At 38.3% G+C, this 25,967-nt stretch overlaps 1 protein-coding gene across 4 annotated transcripts in view; it reads right to left on the bottom strand.

Moving 5' to 3' along the window:
* The window catches only part of sbno2b (strawberry notch homolog 2b), a 202,296-nt gene that overhangs the window by 76,128 nt on the left and 100,201 nt on the right, over positions 1–25,967 (bottom strand). Inside the window, exon 1 of one of the 4 annotated variants that reach the window (XM_061888717.1) lies at positions 17,092–17,465. The exons of the other annotated variants lie outside the window; for them this stretch is intronic. Coding sequence (XP_061744701.1) covers positions 17,092–17,151 — 60 coding nt within the window. The 5' untranslated portion in view covers positions 17,152–17,465. Of the gene's footprint in view, positions 1–17,091; positions 17,466–25,967 lie in introns of those variants that run through there. 4 annotated transcript variants of the gene reach the window in all.

The following is a 25,967-nucleotide window of genomic DNA, read 5'->3' on the forward strand; positions in this document are numbered from 1 at the left end:
AGAAGGTAAGGTAAGAAAAGTTGCTTTTGCATAATATTGTGAAACAAAACGGCAGATAATATGTCTTACCTTATACACACACCGTAATAATACTCATATGTTGAGAATATGAAATGGTGCATTCTACACTTATCACATGACTGCCATGGTCCTATTTATCCTTACACAATGAACCAAATAAAATTCCTTCGAGGTGGGTAAGAGCAACCAAACCTATTCCTTACATTAGGCGCACTATCAAGTTTTGAGGAAAAAAAAGGATTTGAAGTGTGCCTTATATTCCGGAAAATACGGTAATTTAGTAAATGTGGGAATTGATTTTATTGTTTCTTTTTTCAAAATTATTATTTTTAAGTTGGAAGTGATAAACACTTACTTAGTGAAACGAAAAGAAATGTAAAACTGCATCAATATACATGAAAAAAAGATGCATCGATCCATTTTCAATTGAATTGTAACTCCTGAATCGTAATCGAATCGTGACGTGCCCAAAAATTCTCACCTATACTTGCTACAACTGCAGCCAGTTGTGGATGCAACCACCGATTAAACATCTTCATTGGGAAGTTGGTAATAACTTGAGAGCTTCTAATACTAAAGTTGGACCACCGGTGTTGAAATATGACGCATCCTTGTGTGTGCTTTCTTTTACTTGGAAACATGGAAACTCAAATGTATTGCTACATGTTATTGTGCTTTTTGTTACTTATTTATTTTATTTTTTAATAAAAAGGTTGAACTAATCCCTAGTTTATTTGGTTTTAGTACAGATACTATAACACTGGCAGGTTGAAAAAAATGTAAAAAAATTGTGATATTAATGAAGATCGGATGATTTTTTAATTTTTATTTTTTGCCATATCGCCCAGCCCTAGGATGAGATAATCAGCTTGAAGTAATCACAAATAAGAACACAATACCACACAAAAGTTTGTAACACAACAATATTTGCTTCTCAAAGTCCGGTGTCGAGCAAGCCAGTAATCCACTGGTCAATATTAATTCACTCTACAAAAAGTGAACAATTTAAGTAATAAAATAATCCATGAAGTTACACAGAAACAAGATAGCATCCACCGTGTTATGTGTTCCGCCTACATAAATATTATTGCCAGCTGAGTGGAATTGTAATGAATAGAAACAGTGATGGATCTGTGTGGCTGATGATATAACTGCATTGTAACATATTTGACTTGTTAAAGACTTAAAAAGCATGTATTGATTAAATATTTCTCTGCTGTTAGGTTTTAAATCATGTTAACCTCTTGTGCCAATAACAAATGTAAACAAACATTTTTAAAGATCTTTATTTACACCAATTGTATATAGTACTGATAAGAATACAGATACATACTGGTATTGATAAGGACTATAGATAAGGACATCTTATTGATAAAATCCTAAGAATATACATCCTTACGCATGATTACAGTTTGAACTTTTAAATTTTTGGTTAGGCATATTTCTCTCCAAAAATCTTGGTGGAACTATTTGTTGTGAATTGGCATTGTGAAATAAATTCACTTGCCTTTGTATAAAATGTGCATTTAAAAAAAAAATCTGAATTTAAAACTTCAATAATGTAATTTGCTGCGGTTCGAGAGAAGAAAATTATTATTTATGTTTTGCCTTTCCTAAAAGTGCAGGAGGGTTTGCGTTAACCAGACACAGCTGACCTCAGCACCATGCTAATGGAGTTGCTAAGCAGAGAGGAACAGAGGCGGTTTGTCTAGTGGCAGAGACCTGTACCCGGGGCTGCTTCATCTACTATTCCTAAGACTGCGGCAGCCCTGCCATGCAGAGATAAGGCTTGGATTCCAACCGCTCTGATGATAATCTGGCTCCTGCTGCAAGCAAAGTCACACATCCTTGCTAATCCGGCCTCACAAACACTCTCTTTCTTGTGAAATCAAACAAAGTTTCTGCAACCATTTCTTGCAAAATGGCTTCTCGTAAATGTTTTTTTTTTGTGTTGGTGCAACCGATAAATACCCAAGTAATTACTCAAAAAAAAAAAAGAACTTGTTGATGCATATCACCCCAGAAAGACATGTGAACAATCGGCTTCTCTTTTCTCTCATTTGTCTTGTGATTTTCGACGAAGTAGTGTTTCACATGTTCTACTTCTACCTTTGTTTCTCAATGCAAACACATGTCCTCTTTTCTCTTAGAGAATTTAAACAATCTTCTAATTAAATGGACATAATGTGACAAGCTGTGTACCACATAGAGACTGTAAATCATAGCTGTAAAACAAATCTAAGAGAAAAGGTGTCAGTATGCTATGGGATGAATGACAAGAGGCAAACATTTCAAAGAAAATGACTGCAACCAATCCGTCCAATACAGAGGAAACCAGCAGAGTAACTTTAATGGAAAAATAAATGTGCCAAATAAATAAGCCGCACATAATGAATTAAGAAATGTGTGACTTATGATGTATTAGCGGTTCAATTTGGGAGCTGTGAAGAGAAGGCGCCTGTTGCATAAAATCAATAATGTCACTGCTTATCTTATGATAAGCTCCAACAACCCCAAACAAGAAATTCTAGGAGCTGTACGTCTGTGTGTTTTGCAAAGTGTACAAGCTGACAGACTAAATTGACTATTTATCTGAAAATGATAACACTTTGAGTGTATTTGTATTACAAGTATACTAGTATGTCCCTCCGAAGCATTTTGATTACAATTATATATATGTCTGATAATGGCTTTTTTGCCGATATCCCGATATTGTCCAACTCCTAATTACTGATACCGATATCAACCGATATATACAGTCATGGAATTAACACACTATTATGCCTAATTTTGTTGTGATGCCCCGCTGGATTAATTAAACAATGTAATAAGGTTTTACAAAATAAGTCAACTCAATTTATGTAAAAAAAAAACTGCCAACATGGCACTGCCGTATTTATCATTGAAGTCACAAAGTGCATTATTTTTTTTTTTACATGCCTCAAAACAGCAGCTTGGAATTTGGGACATGCTCTCCCTGAGAGAGCATGAGGAGGTTGAGGTGGGCATGGATTGGGGGGTCGGGTTGAGGTAGGGGGAGGGGGAAGGGGTACCGGGGGGTGTATATTGTAGCGCCCCGGAAGAGTTAGTGCTGCAAGGGCTTCTGGGTATTTGTTCTGTTGTGTTTATGTTGTGTTACGGTGTGGATGTTCTCCTAAAATGTCTTTGTCAGTCTTGTTTGGTGTGGATTCACAGTGTGGCGCATATGTTTAAGTTGTTTATACGGCCACCCTCAGTGTGACCTGTATGGCTGTTGATCAAGTATGTCTTGCATTCAGTTGTGTGTGTGAAAAGCCGTAGATATTATGTGACTGAGTTTGCACGCAAAGGCAGTGCCTTTAAGGTTTATTGGCGCTCTGTACTTCTCCCTAGGTCCTTGTACACAGCGGCATTTCAAAAAGTCATAAATTGTACTTTTTGAAACCGATAGATCATTTTGAAACCGATACCAATAACTTCCCATATTACATTTTAAAACATTTATCGCCTGATAAGATCGGACTGCCGACGTCTCTAATTACAACATATAGGGAGCAAAACAAAAGTAATATACAGACATTACTGAAGACTATTGTGCATCACTGATAACAGTGTTCGTAATAACGCTTTAATAAAGCTGTTACTTTTAATAGTAATGTGTAATATAATTATTTTTATGTACGCTACAAAGCTGTTACTGATAAGTTAGTTTTTTTTGTCCTTTCCAGCTACTCAGGCATCTGATATAGTTGATGTGGATGCCCATATTTGCTATACAGATATATTTTACAAAATATAGTGTGGGATACTTTTCCTTTTGCCATACTTGTATTTGACTTAATTAACTGTATGTATATTCATGTTTACCACATATGAACTAGAGCAGGAGAGAGAGAAAAAAAGGAAGACGGGGAAATTGAAGGCACAAGATGTAAGTAAGACTGAGAGAAAACAACATTAACAACCACAACAACACCAGAACAGCTTTAGCAAATAGGATATGTACAAATATGGTTGTAAAAGTTATAGCAAAAAAGCAGTTAGTGAGGTAAATATTAATAACACAGAAATGACAATAAACATTATTGCAATAAAAATACCAATACAAATAGCACTCTTGATAATGAATTATACAAATAATTACCTCTATTATAATCAATACAATTGTTCTATATGCAAAAATACATATATGTAATGATAACCTGAATTACAAAAGTAAGCAGATAAATGGAGGGGAAGAAAGAGAAGCAAACTGTATTAACCTTGTAGATTGTTATAGTACAAATAGGTTAAGCTTTGTCAGTGTGCCGTGTTTTACCCAGTAAAGGAAAACAATGGTAATATATGTTTGATTAGTAGTAATTTTATGCATAAATGTATGAATGCATATGTGATTGTATATGTACAGTATGTGCACATGTATGTTTGTATAGTGAATGTACTTGTGTATGCATGTACTGTATTTGTGTATGTAAGTGGGAGCGTAGGTACCGAAGAATGTGGGTACGTTCCAATGTGTGCGTGCATGTATGTGTTAATGAATGAATATACGGATGTTTGTATATATGTATCAATAGTTCTGTGTATGTGAGTATGTATGTGTCAATCATGGACTTGAGGCAGAGCATAATTGGGACGAGCCAGACGTGAATGTGAGTACATGTTGATTTATTACTAAACAAACAAACTACAACAAAAGGCAAACAAAGGGCGCGCACAAGGGCGAAAACAAACTTGGCTAATGAAAAAACAAAAGACTAGCACAAAGGCCGCACAACTATAGACATGAAACAAAAACTTGCACTGTGGCATAAACAACAAAAACTTACGTGGCATGGACAGCATGGTAAACAGAGTAGCATGGCATGAAGGTAGATGAGGGATATGCGGGCTATGTAGGTAGGAAGTTGCCAGGCCGACTAACTGGTAACTCTGGCTTAAATAATAGGCCATAACAATTAACAAACAGGTGTGAGGGCTGAGGACAGAGGCGTGACATGAGGGCCTGGTGAAAATTAATGAGTTGCTATGGAGATAAAGAAAACCAGGAAGTGCCAAAGCAGGAAACAAGTATCCAAAAAATAACCAAACATGACAAAAACAAAATATTATCCATAGGTGTGACAGTATGTGAATTTGAATGTACAGTATATTTGTCTCCCGACGTGTACAGGAGCCAAAGTACGGCCCCAGCCACCCAGAGAGCCCAACCCAGAACAACAGGTGAGGTACCCAGGGAACAAGGGACCACCGGCCCCACGCAGCCAGGTCAGCCAGGGACAGGAGCCCCAGAGCCAGGAGTACTGTGTGTGCCGGCAGGGCCAAGGCCGACCATAGACAGATGTGCCCAGCAGAAGACAAGGGAGAGAACAGCATTCCCCCAAGCCAGAGAGGGATCACACCAAACGCGGGCAGAAAGACCTAACCCCCCCCCATCCCCCAGGCCATTAATGTATTTGTATGTCAACAAGACAGCGTCAGAAAATACAGGAAATTCAACGCAGGAAATATCTTTTTACTAATGAAGCGACAACTAGCACCAGACAAAGATGAACTAGTTATCAAATATAAGGAGGCAAAATTACACAGCAAACAACATATACTACACACACATACACACACTGTTCTTCCTCCTCCTGCTACTACCACGAAGGAATAATGAACACATCAATGATTGAAGTGAAAAGCATGCCATCCTACACTACCCTGTTTGTGGACAAGAACATATGACGGCTATCGAAGCATATTCAATCTCTTTTTTAACCAGACGTAACACAACGCGGTGGAAAGATTCAACAGACTACCTGCAAACTGCCGACGCTGAGCTAAAAAGCACAGCTGAGCTAAAATCCTGTCTTTTAAAGAAACAAACATATGCAATAATTAAAGTTTTTTTTTTAGTGAAGCATTAATTACTTTCCTTAGTAATTTATACTTATTTTTATTAAAGAGTAATTTTGTTTGTAACTCAACTACTTTTTTGGTAAAGTAACAAGTAATTATGAATAATGACTTTTTAAAAGACTAATCTGATTGAAACAATACACTTCAATAGTAACACACACTTACGTGCCTTTTTATTTCATGACGTACTATTAAGCAACAGTTGAGAGTGGGAGTAACATGAATATCAAACAAAGAATGATTTGATAGGAACAAAAAAAAAAAAAATCACACAGTTGGAAGAAGACGGGGAGACAGAAAGTCATATGCCTCTATTACACATAATTCCAGCAAAATAGTACTCGGAGTCAAAAAATCAAACAAAAGATCCTGCAATGAGCTATTGTTGCTTTTTTAAGATAGCACAGGGAAGGTAGGATATTCTCACACCAAAAAAGAAACTGAATTACCGTAGATTTGTGTCAACACTCGATATCCTCGTCTGGGATAAATACTTGTCTAGCAATGTGGTAAAACCGGTCTTGTCATCTCCGACATTAAAAGTTTACAGAGGTGCTGTGGCTCAACACGACCTTCAAAGGTGGTCTGCCTGATCATAGTTGCGCTATTGACACCGAACAAGTAAAAAAAGGTCATCAAAAAAAGATGGCAATTAAAACTAAAAAAAAAAAATTCAGGCAAGTACTCTGTCTGGTATCGAGTTGTTGGCCACACAGAGCATAAACAAAACATTCAGTGCTCAGGGCTTCCCCCGCCTACACACTGCCAGCTTGGCTGCTTTTCCAGGCTTGAGAAACACAACTGATGTCACCATTTCACTAAACGTCTTTTGTCTTTTACCTTCCTAGTCTTCTAAAACCCTCTTCGTTTAGCTCTGACTTTTGTGCCTTCATGGTTACCTTAGATCTGGTTGACCATAAAAGACCAAATACTTAATGGTATCAGTGAAAATGCAGTGTAAGCAGGAGTAAAGGGTTATGATATAACCCTGGCCTAGTACTCTGGTAAGTGAAACAACATATATTCCTGGACCAATGGCCTCCATGTGTAGGTTCCAGAAAGAACTCAACTCCGTGAAAGAAACAACGTGATTATGGCTCCTTGCTCTTCGTGCACCGTTCTCATGTATAGGTTGGCCCTACTAGAAGACCATGTCTGCCAGAGCAGAGTAATTTCATGACATCAGAAATCTCAGACAAGTTTGCTAGTGTTAGCTGTAGCGAGCTGCCAAGCCCAGCTCATAGCAGTCCTAATCGGCCTACAAGCCACAGTGAATCGGGTGAGACGCGTAATAGAATTAGCCCTTTAGCTTGTCCTACACTCCAGTCTACCGGACACCATACCTTAGTCATAGGGGGACTCCATCACCCGCAAAATACAGCTTAGTAAACCAGCCGTAATTAAGTGTATTCCAGAGGCCGGAGCACCTGAAATTGAAGCTAGTTTTAGGGAGCTGACTCGCAACAGACCTAGTAAACACATACAAAAGGCTAATCGCACCACACTCTACGTGAACAATGACATTAGGATAAGACAATCAGAGATTGCAAAGCGGAACATAGCTGGGACTTGTAATCTCACTAGAAAGATGTCCAGGCATCGAGTGCTTGTCTCTGGCCCCCATGCGACAGACAATGATGAGAGGTATTAGCAGATTAGTTTCGCTTAACAAGTAGCTGGCTAGTTTTTGTAGAGAACCAGGACTAATGTTTATTGATAACTGGCCCTCTTTCTGGAGCAAACCAAGCCTTCACCCTGACCGGAAAGGCGCCATCTCGCTTACAAAAATATAAATTACCTTTTAAGTCACACTTGACTAATGACACTAGAGAAAGCTCCAACACAGGCAATTACCGTGTCTGTTAGCCTGGGTGACGAGTCAGTCAAGCTAGAACTAACCAGCACCAAGCTGGAAATTTCTTGCCCACACAGCACTTCTCGTACAAAATTAAATAACTCACATAATTTTTTTTCCCGGAGTGCCAGTGTCCGAGGTGGACATACAAATTATGACGCGTCAAATCTCTTGCAGCACCAAGAAAATGATCTTAAGATCCCCATCATATCAATTCCCCACATCTGCGGTCCTCTCCAAGGTTTTGTCATAGTCATTCACATTGACATCCCACTGGCTTGTGAGTTTTTCCTTGCCCTTATGTGGGCTCTGAATCGAGGATGTTTTTGTGGCTTGTGCAGCCCTTTAAAACACTTGTGATTTAGGGCTAAATAAATAAACCTTTATTGAGTGATTGAAGTAAACTTTGATTGATTGATCATTAATTACTATTCACAGAGGTCTGATTAAGAAGCAAATTTGCGAAAAGTGTGTTGCCATGGCAGAGGTCTGCAGGGATTTGGTGGGTGTCACGCGAACTAGTTAAGTAAGTTTAGACTGCAGGTTGCAGTCCAGTAGTACCATATTTTTCAGAGTATACTGTAAGTCGCTCTGGAGTATAAGTCACACCTGTCGAAAATGCATAATAAAGAAGGAAAAAAACATATATAAGTCTTACTGGAGTATAAGTTGCATTTTTGGGGGAAATTTATGTGATAAAACCCAACACCAAAAATAGACATTTGAAAGGCAATTTAAAATAAAAAAAGAATAGTGAACAACAGGCTGAATAAGTGTACGTTATATGACGCATAAATAACCAACTGAGAAGATAAATAAATAAATGATAAATGGGTTGTACTTGTATAGGGCTTTTCTACCTTCAAGGTACTCAAAGCGCTTTGACACTACTTCCACATTTACCCATTCACACACACATTCACACACTGATGGAGGGAGCTGCCATGTAAGGCGCTAACCAGCACCCATCAGGAGCAAGGGTGAAGTGTCTTGCTCAGGACACAACGGACGTGACAAGGTTGGTACTAGGTGGGGATTGAACCAGGGACCCTCAGGTTGCGAGCGGCCACTCCTCCACTGTGCCACGCCGTCCCAGATGCCTGGTATGTTAACGTAACACATTATGGTAAGAGTCATTCAAATAACTATAACAAATAGAACATGCTACATGTTTACCAAACAATCTGTCAGTCCTAATTGCTAAATCCGATTAAATCTTATACGTCTAGTCTCGTACGTGAATGAGCCAAATAATATTATTTGATATTTTAAGGTAATGTGTTAATAATTTCACACATAAGTCGCTCCTGAGTATAAGTCGCACCCCCGCCCAAACTGTGAGAAAAACTGCGACTTATAGTCTGGAAAATACGGTACATTTCATGTATCATAACGACAAAAGTAATAAACAACTAATTCCGCAATATTGCTTTCTTGCCCCGTAGTAACAGATGGGGCAAATGTGATCGTCACCCCATAAAAACTTTCTGATATTAGGCTATTTAGAGATAACTTGTCCAAAGAGACTAGCTTTTTGCAAGTCGAGCCCGACTTCCCCAAAAAGCAGCAATCAAATGGTAAAAAACTAAGGAAAATCTAATGTAGATCACAAATATTACAAATGCATTTTCTATCCATCAATTTTCTACCGCGGGGGTGCTGGAGCCTATCTCAGCTGCTTTGGGCGGAAGGCGAGGTACACCCTGGACAAGTCGCCAGCTCATCGCAGGGCCAACACATACAGGACAAAAATCAGCCACAAAACAAGACATGTGCACACAAACTAAGGGACCCAAAATATTTTCTTAAAAAGAAGCAAAATTGGACGTGCAATTTTTCAAAGAGGAAGTCATTCATAAATGCCATGACAATGAGCTGGCAGTCATAGGAGCATGTCAAATGTGATAAAATATGTCACATGCATTCAACACAAGCTTTTGTGAAATGTGAGGAAACAACAAAATGCCAGTCCACATATTGTAGGTAACAACACATGCAGTTTTGGTTATTGTGTCATTTTAGACAGACATTCCAGTAAGAAAATAAGGATCAGGGTCTAAGACATTCAAACTAAAGCTGTGTTTAACTACTACATACAGTAGATCTAATAAGAGCGAGTCATCCTGCCATGTTTGGTGCTTGATGCTATCCTATTGAATCAAAAGAGTAACATTGAAGTGATGATCTGGTTCTTGGCGAAAACACACTATCAACATCCTTGAAATGTTAAAAGGTTTTCTTTTTTAGTCAGCATTCTATTTAAAACTAAACCTGCTGTTTGTCACGAATAGACGGCTTGCCTATGATTCCACTCATCAGGTTGAACAGGAATATAACCACCACCATAGCATCTATTTTTAAAACCTATAATTCTCAAAGATCTCTTCTGTGTATGAGCATGTTGCGAACAGCACTTATTCATACACAATATTTTGCGCCAGACTCCAGTCATCTTATTTGGTGGAAACAGCAAGTTTTACTTCTGATTGTGATAACGACAGATATTTATTTGTACCACTATTGGAAAACTATGCAAACCATTTTTGGCTTAAAAAAATTACTTTTGTGCTGGTGTGCTGAATTTTGTGTACTGACTATTAGAGCAGTGGTTCTCAACCTTTTTTCAATGATGTACCCCCTTTGAACATCTTTTTTATTCAAGTACCCCCAAATCAGAGCAAAGGATTTTTGCTTGAAAAAAAGAGATAAAGAAGTAAAATACAGCACTATGTCATCAGTTTCGGATTTATCAAATTGTTTAACAGTGCAAAATATTGCTCATTTGTAGTGGTCTTTCTTGAACTATTTGGAAAAACAAGATATAAAAATAACTAAAAACTTGTTGAAAAATAAACAAGTTATTCAATTATAAATAAAGATTTACACACATAGAAGTAATCATCAACTTAAATTGCCCTCTTGGGGATTGTAATAGAGATCCATCTGGATTCATTAACTTAATTCTAAACATTTCTTCACAAAATAAGAAATCTTTAACATCAATATTTATGGAACATGTCCACAAAAAATCTAGTTGTCAACACTGAATATTGCATTGTTGCATTTCTTTTCACAGTTTATAAACTTACATTCATATTTTGTTAAAGTATTTTTCAATAAATATATTTATAAAGGATTTTTGAATTGTTGCTATTTTTAGAATATTTTTAAAAATCTCACGTACCCCTTGGCATACCTTCAAGTACCCCCAGGGGTACGTATATCCCCATTTGAGAACCACTGTATTAGAGGGATTAACTACTTTAAATAGCCAACAATTGATAACAATTTAGGTACATTAGCGACCCCGATAGAAACAGGCGGTAAGAAATGGACGGATGGAAGTATGCCTAGGAAGGAATGACATTTTTAAGACTGCTGAACTACGGCAATAACAACCCTCTACACTCTACCCATTTGACCCTTATGAAGTATTCATCAGCACCATTGTTGTCTGGTCACTTCCTGTAAACTGCATGCATATAGTAGGTCATGGCTGAGGTTGAACTAATACCAGGAAACTGGCAACCTTTGCCAATCAAGAGTTTTTCTTCCTGCTCTGCTGGCCTTCCAGAGTTCAAATTGGTTTCACTACTTTTTAACAGCTTGTCTCACATTAAATAGGTACATCTACTGTCGAGTTGTGGTATATTCCTGTAAGGACTTTTGACCAAATTATGGTATGTAGGTAGGTGACTATTTTTTCCATGAAGGTAGATTTGTTTTGCAGTGTAAATACCGGTAATTTATAAGAGGACAAAGAGGCTGGCGAGTATGGTTTAATCTGACGTGATATCAGGTAGTTGCTTTTACTAGAAATAATGAGTGAAACAGGCAATTGTTTGTCATGGTTTGTGGCTGGGGATGACAGTGGAGTACTGGGTGACGTATGGAACAAGACTTGGCTCACTCGTCATTCACGTTTTGTGTGTCTGAAGACGACATCAGACTCGGCAAAAGCATCACTTATGGACACTTAAAACTGATAACAGATCCATTTCTGTGAACGCCACAAGAGAAACACCATAAGACAATCAGAGTACATTTTCACAGGTCACTCAAGAAGCCATAATAAGGTTATACATGGTTATCTATGAGGTCCTCTATCAGAATGACACGCATACAAAAAATTAGTTACTTTGATGTTTTTCATTGACGCTCTATCTAAAAACAGCAGACCCTTTTGCCAATTTTAGCCTTTTTACCTCAAGACTCACATTAGAAATTAGCTTCCCAAGTCTACCACAATAAACAGCACAACAGAAGTATTTTTCATGTTTCATATAGAACATTGAATCAAAAATACTGAAAATTCCAAGACATAGTGAATTTTGAAACAGCTATAATTATACAGAAAGTAAACTATAATCAGTGAACCAAGAATATAAAACAATTCTTCTCAACAAAAGAGGAGAAATATAATCTTTGAGAAATATCTCATTTAAAACATTTGTACGCCCATACAACACTTAGCACTTTCAGTATATCAGTATGTGGAATTAAATTATGGAGTGGATTAAGCAAAGAAATTAAACAATGTACAAACATGAACCACTTCAAGAAACTCTTCCAACTTAAAAGTGTTTACAAAGCACAAAGAAGAAGAACCATGACAAACATTCTGAATTTATTTCATCCATCAATTCATTTTCAAGATAATCTTACTCATCTCACCATATGAAATTAAACTTCCTTCACCAGTTATTATTTATTTATTTTTTATGGTTATGACTGATGCGGAGTATACTATGAATAAATTGACAACAGGAAGTGAACAAAAGTTTTACTATGTAAAAGAAAAGGTGTAGGATTAATTAAGCTCTGCTTCTTCCTACTCCTTTTCGAACATGTTGAATAGAGGAACTGGAAATTGTGATGCATCATGTTGTATGCATGCATGTTCCAAATAAACTCAAATTCAAGCTCAAGCTCAAACAGGTCTAACATTTTTGGTTTTATTTAAACTAAATAGCTCTATTTTAGCTTTATTTACAGCATGTCATTTATGTCTCCACATCAAGGGTGTCCAAAGTACGGCCCGCCGACATCTTCAAATAGGCCCAAGTGACGTCATGAGTTTAGTAAGAAATATTGCCCGCAGGGAGATTGCATTAATTTCAAAAGTCTAACATTTTAAATGCTGCTATTTTGACACAATCTGGTGGACAAAATGAGTTTTTCCTGGTCAATAACGTTTTATGTTTGGAATGTGCAGCATCAACTCTCGCACCAAATGAAAACAACCTTGCCTAGTCATAGTGCAAAAAAAATAAAATAAATCCAACCAATACAAAATGTAAACAGACATGGTCACTGAACTTGTGGACTTTATAAAAAAAAAACGTCCATCATAACAAAAAATCTAAATCAAACCCATCCATTACAAAGTGTGATGGGAAAATGTCCGTTACTTTTTAGAGGCGGTATAGCACCTAGTATGATTCATTAGTATCGCGGCACTATACTAAAACCGGTATACCGTACAACCACATATATATATATATATATATATGTACATACATATATATATATATATATATATATATATATATACACATACATACATATATATATATACATATATATATATACATACATATATATATATATATATATATATACATACATACATATATATATACATATATATATATACATACATATATATATACATATATATATATACATATATATACATATATATACATACATATATGCATATATATACATACATATATACATATATATACATACATATATATACATACATATACATATATATACATACATATACATATATATGTATATATATACATATATATGTATATATATACATATACATGTATATATATATACATATACATGTATATATATATACATATACATGTATATATATATATACATATACATGTATATATATATACATATACATGTATATATATATATACATATACATGTATATATATATACATATACATGTATATATATATATACATATACAGGTGCTGTTCATATTATTAGAATATCATGAAAAAGATGATTTATTTCAGTAATTATATTCGATATGTGAAACTTACATATTATATCAATTCGTTACACACATAGTGATATATTTGAAATGTTTATTTCTTTAAATTTTGATGATTAGTACTGACAATTACTGAAAATCCCAAATTCAGTATCTCAGAAAATTTGAATATTAGTTACGACTAGTACCGAAAAATAATTTTTAGGAACGTGGGCCAACTGCAAAGTATGAACATGGAAAGTTTCAGCATGTACGGCAATCAATACTTAGTTGCAGCTCCTTTTGCCTGAATTGCTGCAGCAATACGGCGTGGCATGGAGTCGACCAGTCTGTTGCACTCCTCAGGTGTTATGAGAGCCCAGGTTGCTTTAATAGTGGCCTTCAGCTCTTCAGCATTGTTGGGTCTGGCATCTCGCATCTTCCGCTTCACAATACCCAATAGGTTTTCTATGGGGTTAAGGTCAGGTGAGTTTGCAGGCCAATCAAGAACAGGGATAACATGGTCCTTAAACCAGGTACTGGTAGATTTGGCACTGTGTGCAGGTGCCAAGTCATGTTGGAAAATGAAATCTTCACCTCCATAAAATTGGTCCGCGGCAGGTAGCATAAAGTGTTCTAAAACTTCCTGGTAGACTGCTGCATTGACCCTAGACCTCAGGAAACACAGTGGACCAACACCAGCAGATGACATGGCACCCCAGACCATTACCGATTGTGGAAATTTGACACTGGACTTCAGTCAACGTGGATTCTGTCCCTTTCCTGTCTTCCTCCAGACTCTGGGACCTTGATTTCCAAAGGAGATACAACATTTACTTTCATCTGAAGACATAACTTTGGACCACTCAGCAGCAGTCCAGTCCTTTTTGTCTTGAGCCCAGGCGAGACGCTTTTGACGTTGTCTCTTATTCAAGAGTGGCTTCACACAAGGAATGTGACAGCTGAAGCCCATATCTTGCATACGTCGGTGCGTGGTGGTTCTTGAATCGGTTTTGTTTGACAATCCTCTCCAGGGTGCGGTTATCCCTCTTGCTTGTACACTTGTTTCTACCACATCTTTGTCTTCTCTTCGCCTCTCTATTAATGTGCTTGGACACAGAACTCTGGGAACATCCAACCTCTTTGGCAATGACCTTTTGTGTCTTGCCCTCCTTCTTTAAAGTATCAATGGTCATCTTTTGGACAGTTGTGAAGTCAGCAGTCTCCCCATTATTATGTGTCATACAGAATCAAAACGAGAGACCATTTAAAGGCTTTTCCAGTTGTTTTGAGTTAGTTAGCTAATTAGAGTGTGGCACCAGGTGTCTTCAATATCTGACCTTTTCACCATATTCTAATTTTTTGAGATGTTGAATTTAGGGTTTTCACTGGTTGTCAGCTATAATCATCTCCTTTTTTGGCAAAAAACACTTGAAATGTATCAGTCTGTTTGGAATGAATGTATACATTCTACAAGTTTGACTTTCTAAAAGGAATCAATGAAATAAATCAACTTTTTCATGATATTCTAATAATATGACCAGCACCTGTATATATATATATATATATGTATATATATATATATATATATATATATATATATATATATATATATATGGAGGGGGGCAGGGCCTGCAGCAAAGCGGGGTGTGCCAGGACCGGCCTCGAAGTCAGCGACAGGTGCATAGATGGCCCACCTGGGCCTTGTTATCTAATCACCTGTCACTCTGTATAAGCAGCAAACTGGGAGGAGAGAAGTTGTTGGAGCTGGAGCTGGAGCAAGAGCGCAAGCGAGAGCGAGAGACCAACAGACTACTGCTGAAAAGCAACCTAGGAACATTATTGCAAAAATAAAACTACATTTTAAACCATGAAACTGGCTCGCCTGTAGATGCTTGTGGTCAAGAGGACCCACTGGAAGAGAGCTTCCACAATATATATCATTATATATAAGTCCCACTGGAGTATAAGTCGCATTTTTTGGGGAAATGTATGTGATAAAACCCAACACCAAGAATAGAGATTTGAAAGGCAATTTAAAATGAATAAAGAATAGTGAACAACATGTCACTATCCGCCTCCCGGAGCAGACATAGTTTTTGTTCTCGAGTCTTTTTGTGTGTTTTGATTAGTTTTTGGACTCTTCCGATTCCTTAGTTTGAGCACTTCCTGTTTCATCCGGTCTCCATGGTTACCTCATTTGTTCCACCTGCACTGGCTTTTTGACGCACACCTGTTTATGATTATTGCTTGAGTATTTAAACCTGCCTGCTACCTGTGTTCATTCTGGATGGTTTGTTTGCTGTAAGCAACAGTCAGGTTTGTCATTCTGCTTCTTTGATTCTATGCTAAGTCACGTCTTAGCTTCCGTGCATTCGGCACGTGATTTTGAACTCTTTTGACTACTTGCTAAGTTCCGCCTTAGCTTCCGTGCATTCGGCACACAAGCCTTGGACTCTTTTTACTGCATGCTAAGTTAGCATTAGCTTCCTGTGCGAAGGCACGGCGTTTCTTTTCCTTTTTGTACCAGTGTTATTTTACCTTTTTGTATTAAACAAGCTTCTACCTGCAATCCTGCCTAGTCCTGGTCCGCTGCATCTTGGAGTGACACCTTCGCGCATCACGATGCATCCCAAATGTGACACAACAGGCTGAATATGTGTACGTTATGTGACGCATAAATAACCAACTGAGAAGGTGCCTGGTATGTTAACGTAACATATTATGGTAAGAGTCATTCAAATAACTATAACATATAGAACATGCTATACGTTTACCAAACAATCTGTCACTCCTAATTGCTAAATCCCATGAAACCTTATACGTCTAGTCTCTTACGTGAATGAGCTAAATAATATCATTTGATATTTTACGATAATGTGTTAATAATTTCACACATAAGTCGCTCCTGAGTATAAGTCGCACCCCCGATCAAACTCATTTTTTTTTTAGCCCAATGCGGCTCCCAAGTCAAAATGTTTGGACACCCCTGCTCTACATAGTCGCACAGTTCCAATTCATCTCTGCACTATGCGTCACCCGCGACGGGAAAGAATGATGCTGTGAGTTTAGACTTTGTAAATAATTTTTTTCTTTTCTAAACAGTGATGTGTATCACATATAACTGGCAAGGAAAAACTGCATTACAGTCATTCAATGACACAGCTACTTTAGTCTTTGTCAAAATTGGCCTCTTGAAGCTGTAAACAGTCATGGATTTTTTTTTTTTCATTTCAAATCTGCAACCCAATACACATTTAGTAAAACAAATTAGGGAAACCCTAGTGAAGGCGAATAAACAAAAGCAAGTAAATAGCACAAGTACCTTGGGAAGTGGCCGTCCCAGCTGTGAATACAATTTAGTCCAGAACTGCATGAGAGACATGGGTCCAAACACTGCTCAGAGGAGGGATTGAGCACACACACAGACACTCACACATCCGCACCCTCCGGCTTCACCTACAAGCCCTGAGTACACCAGCCCGGTCCATAGGCGTCAACACCTATTCACCTTGCAGAACCCAGCCCTTTGTCGGCTCCTCTCCTTTGGTTGAACGCAACACATCTGCCTACGATTGGAGGCGAGGCTCCGGTCAATATGAAAACATACTTCCTGCTGCGCAATGGCACTAGCGTATTTAGGGTGACTGATAAGTCATAGTGATTGTGCACTAGTTTCCCTTAGCTCAAAAAGGTGGCTTGAGAGTGAGCAAGTGAGCAAGCAGAAGAGGGGAGGGCAGAGGGAGGGTTGGAGAGGAGGAGCTTTCAGGAAATGATGCTTTTGTTGGTAAGTGACTAGAGTTACCGGCAGTCAGGCCCATTTTACTGTACATGGTGTAACTCAACCGCATTTGTAGTGTAAACAGTATTGCGCTTTAGACCCAGCCACCCTGCACAGCCCACTGTTTACCACTCTAATTAATAAGACTAGAGCTTTTTTTAATAACTGTTATAATGATTTAAAAACAGCCAGCTTACACTCTAAATTAATTCCCCCTGTCCCAGCTAACTGATAAAACATTTGCTTTTATAAGTAATTCAAGCGCTCAATTGCGAGAAGGTGAAATAAAGGAAACAAACCAGAGAAGGGAGTAGTCACACATGCAAATGCAGCAGACTTCACCTGTCAGGTGGCATTTATATTGCATTACAAAATACATAAACATAAAAACTAGAGATGACTTTTTTGCCGATATTCCGATAGTGCCCAGCTCTTAATTACCGATTCCGATATCAACAGATACCGATATTTATATACAGTTGTGGAATTAACACATTATTACTTGCGCATTAAACCAGGGGTGTCCAAACTTTTTCCACAGAGGGCCGCACACGGAAAAATTTAAGCATGCGGGGGCCATTTTGATATTTTTCATTTTCAAACCATAACAAAATATATGGATTTTTTTTTTTTAATCCTTAGGGCTCCTGGGGAGCATAGAGGGTCTCAGTCACTAAAATGTTAAAAATAACTCAAATTATTATTATTATTTTTTATTTAATGCTTACAGTAAATCTTTATATCGACTTAAGGTTGATATAAAGTCAAACAAATTAGGTTTTATGCCTTTTCTGTCAGAAAACTTTGTTTTTTATAGTAAAAATGAAATATGCAGTATTTAGATAAATAGATAGATAGTACTTTATTAATTCCTTCACGAGAGTTCCTTTAATTAGCAATTATAGCCCTCAAAGATCAAAAAACCAGGACACCATTGATTTAAATGTTTTAATATTTTTGAGTAATCACAGTGAAAAGTTAAATAAAATCCTACTAAATATATTTGAGATCCGAAAGATTCCCCACTCATGAAGTGATGCATTTTTATTATTTTTTTTAAACTTTTAACACTTAGAATTTCGAGATCAATTTCCGATATATCTGTCGATTTTAAGTTTGAACTATTGTTTGCTTTATGCTCTTTTGTCAAAACTTCGATGTTTTTATATGGTAACCACACAATATATGCAATATTTTTTCCACATAAAACATTTTAAAGTGATAATTTTTAAGTAATAAATCATTATAACATTACATTTTGTGTCCCTTTTTTTTTGAGCAATGGGAAAAAAAGAAAAAGACAAAAGTTAAAAAAAACTGCCTTCATGTCAGCTTTGTATGAACATTGCCACTTTTTCTCATTAGATTTCACCTCATTCCACTTTTTTTAAATGTTTTTTTTTATTTTTGCAATACTATCAATTTTGCAATTTTTGCAGAATGTGTGGCGGGCAAAGTAAACGATGAGCTGGGGGCCGCAAATGGTCCCCGGGCCGCACTTTGGACACCCCTGCATTAAACAATGTAACAAGGTTTTCCAAAATAAAGCAACTCAAGTTATGGAAAAAACTGCCAACATGGCACTGCCATATTTATTATTGAAGTCACAAAGTGCAGTATGTGTTTTAACATGCCTCAAAACAGCAGCTTGGAATTTGGGACATGCTCTCCCTGAGAGAGCATGAGGAGGTTGAGGTGGGCAGGGTTGGGGAGTTAGGGGGTTAGGGGGGTGTATATTGTAGCGTCCTGGAAGAATAAGTGCTGCAAGGGGTTCTGGGTATCTGTTCTGTTGTGTTTATGTTGTGTTACGGTGCGGATGATATATCGAAATGTGTTTGTCATTGTTTTTTGGTGTGGGTTCACAGTGTGGCACATTTTTGTAACAGTGTTAAAGTTATTTATAGGGCCACCCTCAGTGTGACCTGTATGGCTGTTGACCAAGTATGCTTCCATTCACTTGTGTGTGTGATTAGCTGTAGATATTATGTGACTGGGCCGGCACGCAAAGGCAGTGCCTTTAATGGTTTATTGGCGCTCTTTACTTCTCCATACGTCCGTGTACACAGCGGCGTTTTAAAAAGTCATAAAACTTTACTTTTTGAAACCGATACGGATAATTTTGAAACAGATACCGATAATTTCAGATTTAACATTTTAAAGCCTATATCGGCAGTCCGATATTATCGGACATCTCTAATAAAAACAGAAATGTTTTAAAACAGGACAGGGGCATATGGCAAAAATGCATTTTCTGATGTTTGAGAAAAAAAACTACATTGTATCCATTAGGAAGTTATTAACTGGAGTTCATATGTTTTAAAAAATCTGCCAACAAATGAATTATTTTAACAAGCTGACTGAACACGATTACGAATTACTTGTCACTGGTGAAACAAATGAAGTCCATTATGCACACACCCGGCTTCCAGGAATCCATAAAATAATGTCAGTGTAATATAATGTCATGTCCATCTTTGCGAGGCCAAAACCCAGAAGAGACGCTTATAGACAGAGTGGCGCCTATCTATGGTGTCATCGTATAAGTGGGAATCTTCAGTGTGTGTGTGTGTGTGTGTGTGTGTGTGTGTGTGTGTGTGTGTGTGTGTGTGCGTGTGTTTGTGTGTGTGTGTGCAGAAAGCAAAGTGGCACCACGGAGGCTTGAATCTATTACTCATGAGGACTTCCAACTTTTAGCTGAACATCTAAAAAGAAGGGAACAAACCAGACCTCCAAACTGATATTTAAATTCCAGTTTTCCAGACAAATTCTGTAGACTTTTGTCATCGAATGACTACTCTGTCCATTCAGTGCATTACAGTCGGTTTCCATTGTGCCACAGAAAAGGACAAAACCAGACATCATCAGACATTGGGGAGTGTGGAAAAGATCAATGAAGTAAACATTATATTACAATCCTTGTTTACACCAGGCTATCTATCCATCCATCTTCTTCCGCTTATCCGAAGTCGGGTTGCGGGGGCAGCAGCCTAAGCAGGGAAGCCCAGACTTCCCTCTCCCCAGCCACTTTGTCCAGCTCTTCCCGGGGGATCCCGAGGCGTTCCTAGGCCAGCCAGGAGACATAGTCTCCCCAACGTGTCCTGGGTCTTCCCGGTGGGAAAACCCACCTAAACACCTCCCTAGGGAGGCGTTCGGGTGGCATCCTGATCAGATGCCCAAACCACCTCATCTGTCTCCTCTCGAGGTGGAGGAGCAGCAACTTTACTTTATCTCCCCTTCCCTTGGCCGCTTGTACCAGTGATCCTGCCCTTTCGGTCATGACCCAAAGCTCATGACCAAAGGTGAGGATAGGAACATGGATCGCCCGGTAAATTGAGAGCTTTGCCTTTCGGCTCAGCTCCTTCTTCACCACAACGGATCGGTACAACGTCCGCATTACTGAAGACGCCGCACCGATCTGCCTGTCAATCTCATGATCCACTATTCCCTCACTTGTGAACAAGACTCCGAGGTACTTAAACTCCTCCACTTGGGGAAGGGTCTCTTCCCCAACCCGGAGATGGCACTCCACCCTTTTCCAGGCGAGAACCATGGACTCGGATTTGGAGGTGCTGATCCTCATCTCGTTCGCTTTACACTCGGCTGCGAACCGATCCAGTGAGAGCTAAAGATCCTGGCCAGATGAAGCCATCAGGACCTAAGAAGCAGAGACCTAATCCCGCGGCCACCAAACTGGATTCCCTCAAGACATTGACTGCGCCTAGAAATTCTGTCCATAAAAGTTATGAACAGAATCGGTGACAAAGGGCAGCCTCGGCGGAGTCCAACCCTCACTGAAAACGTGTCCGACTTACTGCCAGCAATGCGGACCAAGCTATGACACTGATCGTACGGGAGACAGACTAAGTGAACAAAAAATAGTCTGCAGAGGATAGTTAAATGGAAACTGAAAATTTTGGGGAATTTTGCCTATCATTCACAATCCTTGACCAAGCACACATTTGTTTTTATTTTTTATGCGTTCTAATTAGTAAGTAAATGTGATCAAAAGTCCGCTTACAATGGAGCCTATGGGAGTCGCTTTACTCTATCTGTATCGTGATTAAAACCATCCAAATAGGGCTGGGCGATATATCGCGGGTTTGTCTCTGTGCGATATAGAAAATGACTATATCGTAATATTCAAGTATACGTTCTCACGCAGTTGCTTTTAGCTGCGGGTATTACACTACAGGCTCCTCCCACTCCTTCTTGTGTCTCCTTCTCACAGACAGCGAGCGCACCTTATTACACACGTCACATACTGTCATGTCATACGTCACATACGTATACGCTCCCACGCAGCAGAGAGAGAGCAGCGGGGCTAATGTTAGCTGTGATGCTAGCGGAGTGTTCCGAGGGATAATACGAGAGAAAGAAGGTGCGAATCGGGTAACAAATGAAGGAATAATTATTTCCCAAGAAAAACAGCAGGGGGTCCATCGTCTGACAGTGGTTCGGCTTCAAGTGGGAATATGTCGAATAGACAATAAACTTTAATTTGTCGAGTGTGGGGCACAAGCGTTGCTACCACAAGTAGCATTACTGCTAATACATCCATTGCTTTCGGTTCCCCTGGGGGGGGGGTTTGCCCACATATGCGGTCCTCTCCTAGGTTTCTCATAGTCATCATTGTCACCGACGTCCCACTGGGTGTGAGTTTTCCTTGCCCTTATGTGGGCTCTACCGAGGATGTCGTAGTGGTTTGTGTTGTTGTTTGTGCAGCCCTTTGAGACATTAGTGATTTAGGGCTATATAAATAATCATTGATTGATTGATTGATTGATAATATGTAGCATCGTTTGAAAAGTTACCTGCTAATAACTGTTTAATAAATACAGTTTTGGTAAATTGACTTAGTTGAGATTTCCTTAAATGCATGAAAGTTTAAAATGAGCATATAGTAATGCAGTATGAAGAAGAATGTTTTAATGTAGACACATAGAATCATCACACTACTGTGATTATATGTATCAAGTGTTCATTCAAGGCTAAGGCAAAATACCGAGATATATATCGTATATCGCGATATGGCCTAAAAATATCGAGATATTTAAAAAAGGCCATATCACCCATATCATCCAAACATCTCCATCCTTGTTGTATATACATGCTGTAAGTATATATGTATCGTAGTAATGGGCACATTCATAATCAGGGCTGTGCAGTGCGAGCAATTCAATCGCATTTGCCACTAAAAATAGGTTGTGCGAGTATTGTAAAGAATGTGGCACTCGTGCGAATACAGATTTAACCCTTTAATTAGCGTATTCAGGGTATCTGCAGAATTCAACAAGCCAAATTTAAGACTTTTTTTAAGACCATTATGAATGCAATGTAAGACCCATTTCATATCGATACAGGCAAAAAAGTACAACAGACTTGAAGGAAAATTGGAGGTCCGGAATTACTTGCAAAGGATATGAATTTATTCACAGCTCTTTCACATTGGATTACAAAACTATTTCTATTGGTATTTGTAATGCTCCATTTGTAGTGTAAAAATGCTCATTGTCAGTTCTGTATTATTATTTATTTCGCTAACTGCTTCTATGCTATCACATTTACCATCATATTTGTACATATCGTACTGGGCGGCATAGCTCGGTTGGTAGAGTGGCCGTGCCAGCAACTTGAGGGTTGCAGGTTCGATACCCGCTTCAGCCATCCTAGTCACTGCCGTTGTGTCCTTGGGCCAGACACTTTATCCACCTGCTCACAGTGCCACCCACACTGGTTTAAATGTAACTTAGATATTGGGTTTCACTATGTAAAGCGCTTTGAGTCACTAGAGAAAGGCGCTATATAAAAATATAATTCAATTCATTCAATTTGTATGTGTTTATGTTGTTCTATTGTTGTTTTGTTTGCTGTTCTTGTTTTTGTCTCTCTGTCTTATCCCATTCTTGTCCCTATAATTACCCCCTCTGTCTTTCTTTTTTTTTGTCTTTCTATCCCCTCCTGCTCCGGCCCGGCTGCACCAAATGATGATATAAATACATTTAATAAAGTCAAATACACATAAGGCCACAAGAGAAGTATCCTACACTTCTCTTTTATAAAGTACATTTGAACAGCCGATATGGGCATCTACATCAACTATATAATTTGCCTGAGAAGCTGGAAAGGACACGAAAAAAAATAAAAATAAAATAAAATGGAATACAAAACGCTTAACCTAACCAAAAACACCAGAAAACACCAGAAAACTCTATGTTGTGAACCAAAATTTATTTGGAATTCAGAATAAAAAAAAATTGCCAAACTTGCTTGGCACTCAGCATCAAGAGTTGGAATTGGGGGTTGAATCACCAAAAATTATTTCCAGGCGCGGCCACCGCTGCTGCTCACTGCTCCCCTGTTGGGATGCGTCAAATGCAGAGAATAAAATCACCGCACCTAGTGTGTGTGTGTGACAATCATTGGCGCTTTGACTATAAAACTTTACAGTCGTTATATCTACAAAAATCGAAACATTTTAAAGCGAGACGGAATTTAATGCATATTTTGAATAAAAGTAACATCAATAGATTCTTAAGACCGTTCAAAATCGTTTTTAAGAGATTTTAGGCTGCGATGAAGTGGCGACTTGTCGAGGGTGTACCCTGCCTTCCGCACGAATGCGGCTGAGATAGGCTCCAGCGACCCCAAAAAGGGACAAGCGGTAGTAAATGGATGGATGGATGGAAGATATTTTAGGAGAATTGTAGACATTTTAAGGCCTTAAATTCAAATATTTGGATTCAAGACTTTTTAAAACCCCGTGGATACCCTGTATTGCTCTTGAAATTAATCCATTCACATTTGATCAAATTAAGAGTAAAATGTTTGCACATCTGTGTAATATGTCGGAAATAAACTTAAACCATGACATTCAACAAGATGAACAATTGATTGACGCGAAGGTGTCAGTGATCAATCTGTGCACGCTGACAGCTGTGTGTGTGTGTGTGTCTCTCTTTCTGCGCTGCAGCGCCATGCACGGAGGGGAGAGGGGCAGTGTTGGAGTTGTGAGTGAGCGTCAAGTGTTGCAACATGCAAGAAAACAAGATCTTAGTAGGAGGAACTGGTCAGAAAAAGACAAGTTTTTTTTCACCAACTTAAAACTTGACACAAACTGCACCGTGCGCTTGTGACGACAAATCAATGATTGAAGTGGCAAACACACCATCCAAATAATACCACGTTTGTTGATAAGAACATGCAGCCATGGAAGCACAATCTATCTACTGATTAGGCAGAGGTAACACAAACTAGTGAAATAAATTAAAAGAGCTGCAAAATGCTGCTGCTAACTGCTAAAACTAACAAAACAGCTCAAGCCTGTGACTCAGACCGAGCGTTGGACTCGCTGACGTCACATGTTACCAGTCAACAGGCAACGATTTTTAAAAGGCACACGCACACACTGAAACTTAACTGCATTATGCCAGATATTTGACGTTTTTTGTTTTTTTTTATGTAACAAATTATTTACTTTACCCGGTAATTAATTACATTTATTAAAGTAATTAAGTTAGCAATTCAATTACTTTTTGGGTAAAGTAAAGAGTAACTATAATTAATGAGTTTTTAAGAGTCATTTTCAGAACTCATGAAGCAGTTGGCAGGTTGGTGTTCCTGGCTGACATCTTTGTGTGAATGTCCTATAATAATGTTCACCTATGTTAAAGGTCAATTATTTTCATGTGGCTGCTAATATTTAAAAGCCTATTATTATATTTCTTAGCTGCTTGATAGTTGCTTGATAAATCTACTTCCTTGAAGGCCTTCTGGAACCTACTACTACCGACTACGCAGTCTGATAGTTTATATATCAATGATGAAATATTAACATTGCAACACATGCCAATACGGCCTTTTTAGTTTACTAGAATTGCAATTTTAAATTTCCCGGGAGTTTCTTCTTGAAAACGTCGCGTAATGATGACCTGTCACGTGACGTCACGGACTGTTAAGAAATATTAGCGCTGCGCACACACACAGCTAAAAGTCGTCTGCTTTAACCGCATAATTACACAGTATTTTGGAAATCTGTGTTGCTGAATCTTTTGCAATTTGTTCAATTAATAAAGTAGAAAGATGGAGTTGGGAAGCTTTAGCCTTTAGCCACATAAACACACGGTGATTCCTTGTTTAAAATTCCCGGAGATGAAACTTTACTATGGATCAGAGCGGTCAAGCGAACAAGGATCCCTACCGAAAGTCAACCAGCAGGTTTCGGTGAGAAAATTGTGGTAAAAAGTCGCTTCTTAGCTGAGCTTTCGCCATCCATTAAAGCTACTATCGACTTCCCTGAGACACTGGCGTCAAGACACCCGTGAACAAACCCCTCCGACTATCAGGTACTGTTAAACTCACTAAAACACTAGCAACACAACGGAAAGATAAGGGATTTCACAGAATTATCCTAGTAAATGTGT

Source organism: Nerophis ophidion, linkage group LG26 (assembly GCF_033978795.1).
Source record: "Nerophis ophidion isolate RoL-2023_Sa linkage group LG26, RoL_Noph_v1.0, whole genome shotgun sequence".
NCBI lineage: Eukaryota > Metazoa > Chordata > Actinopteri > Syngnathiformes > Syngnathidae > Nerophis > Nerophis ophidion.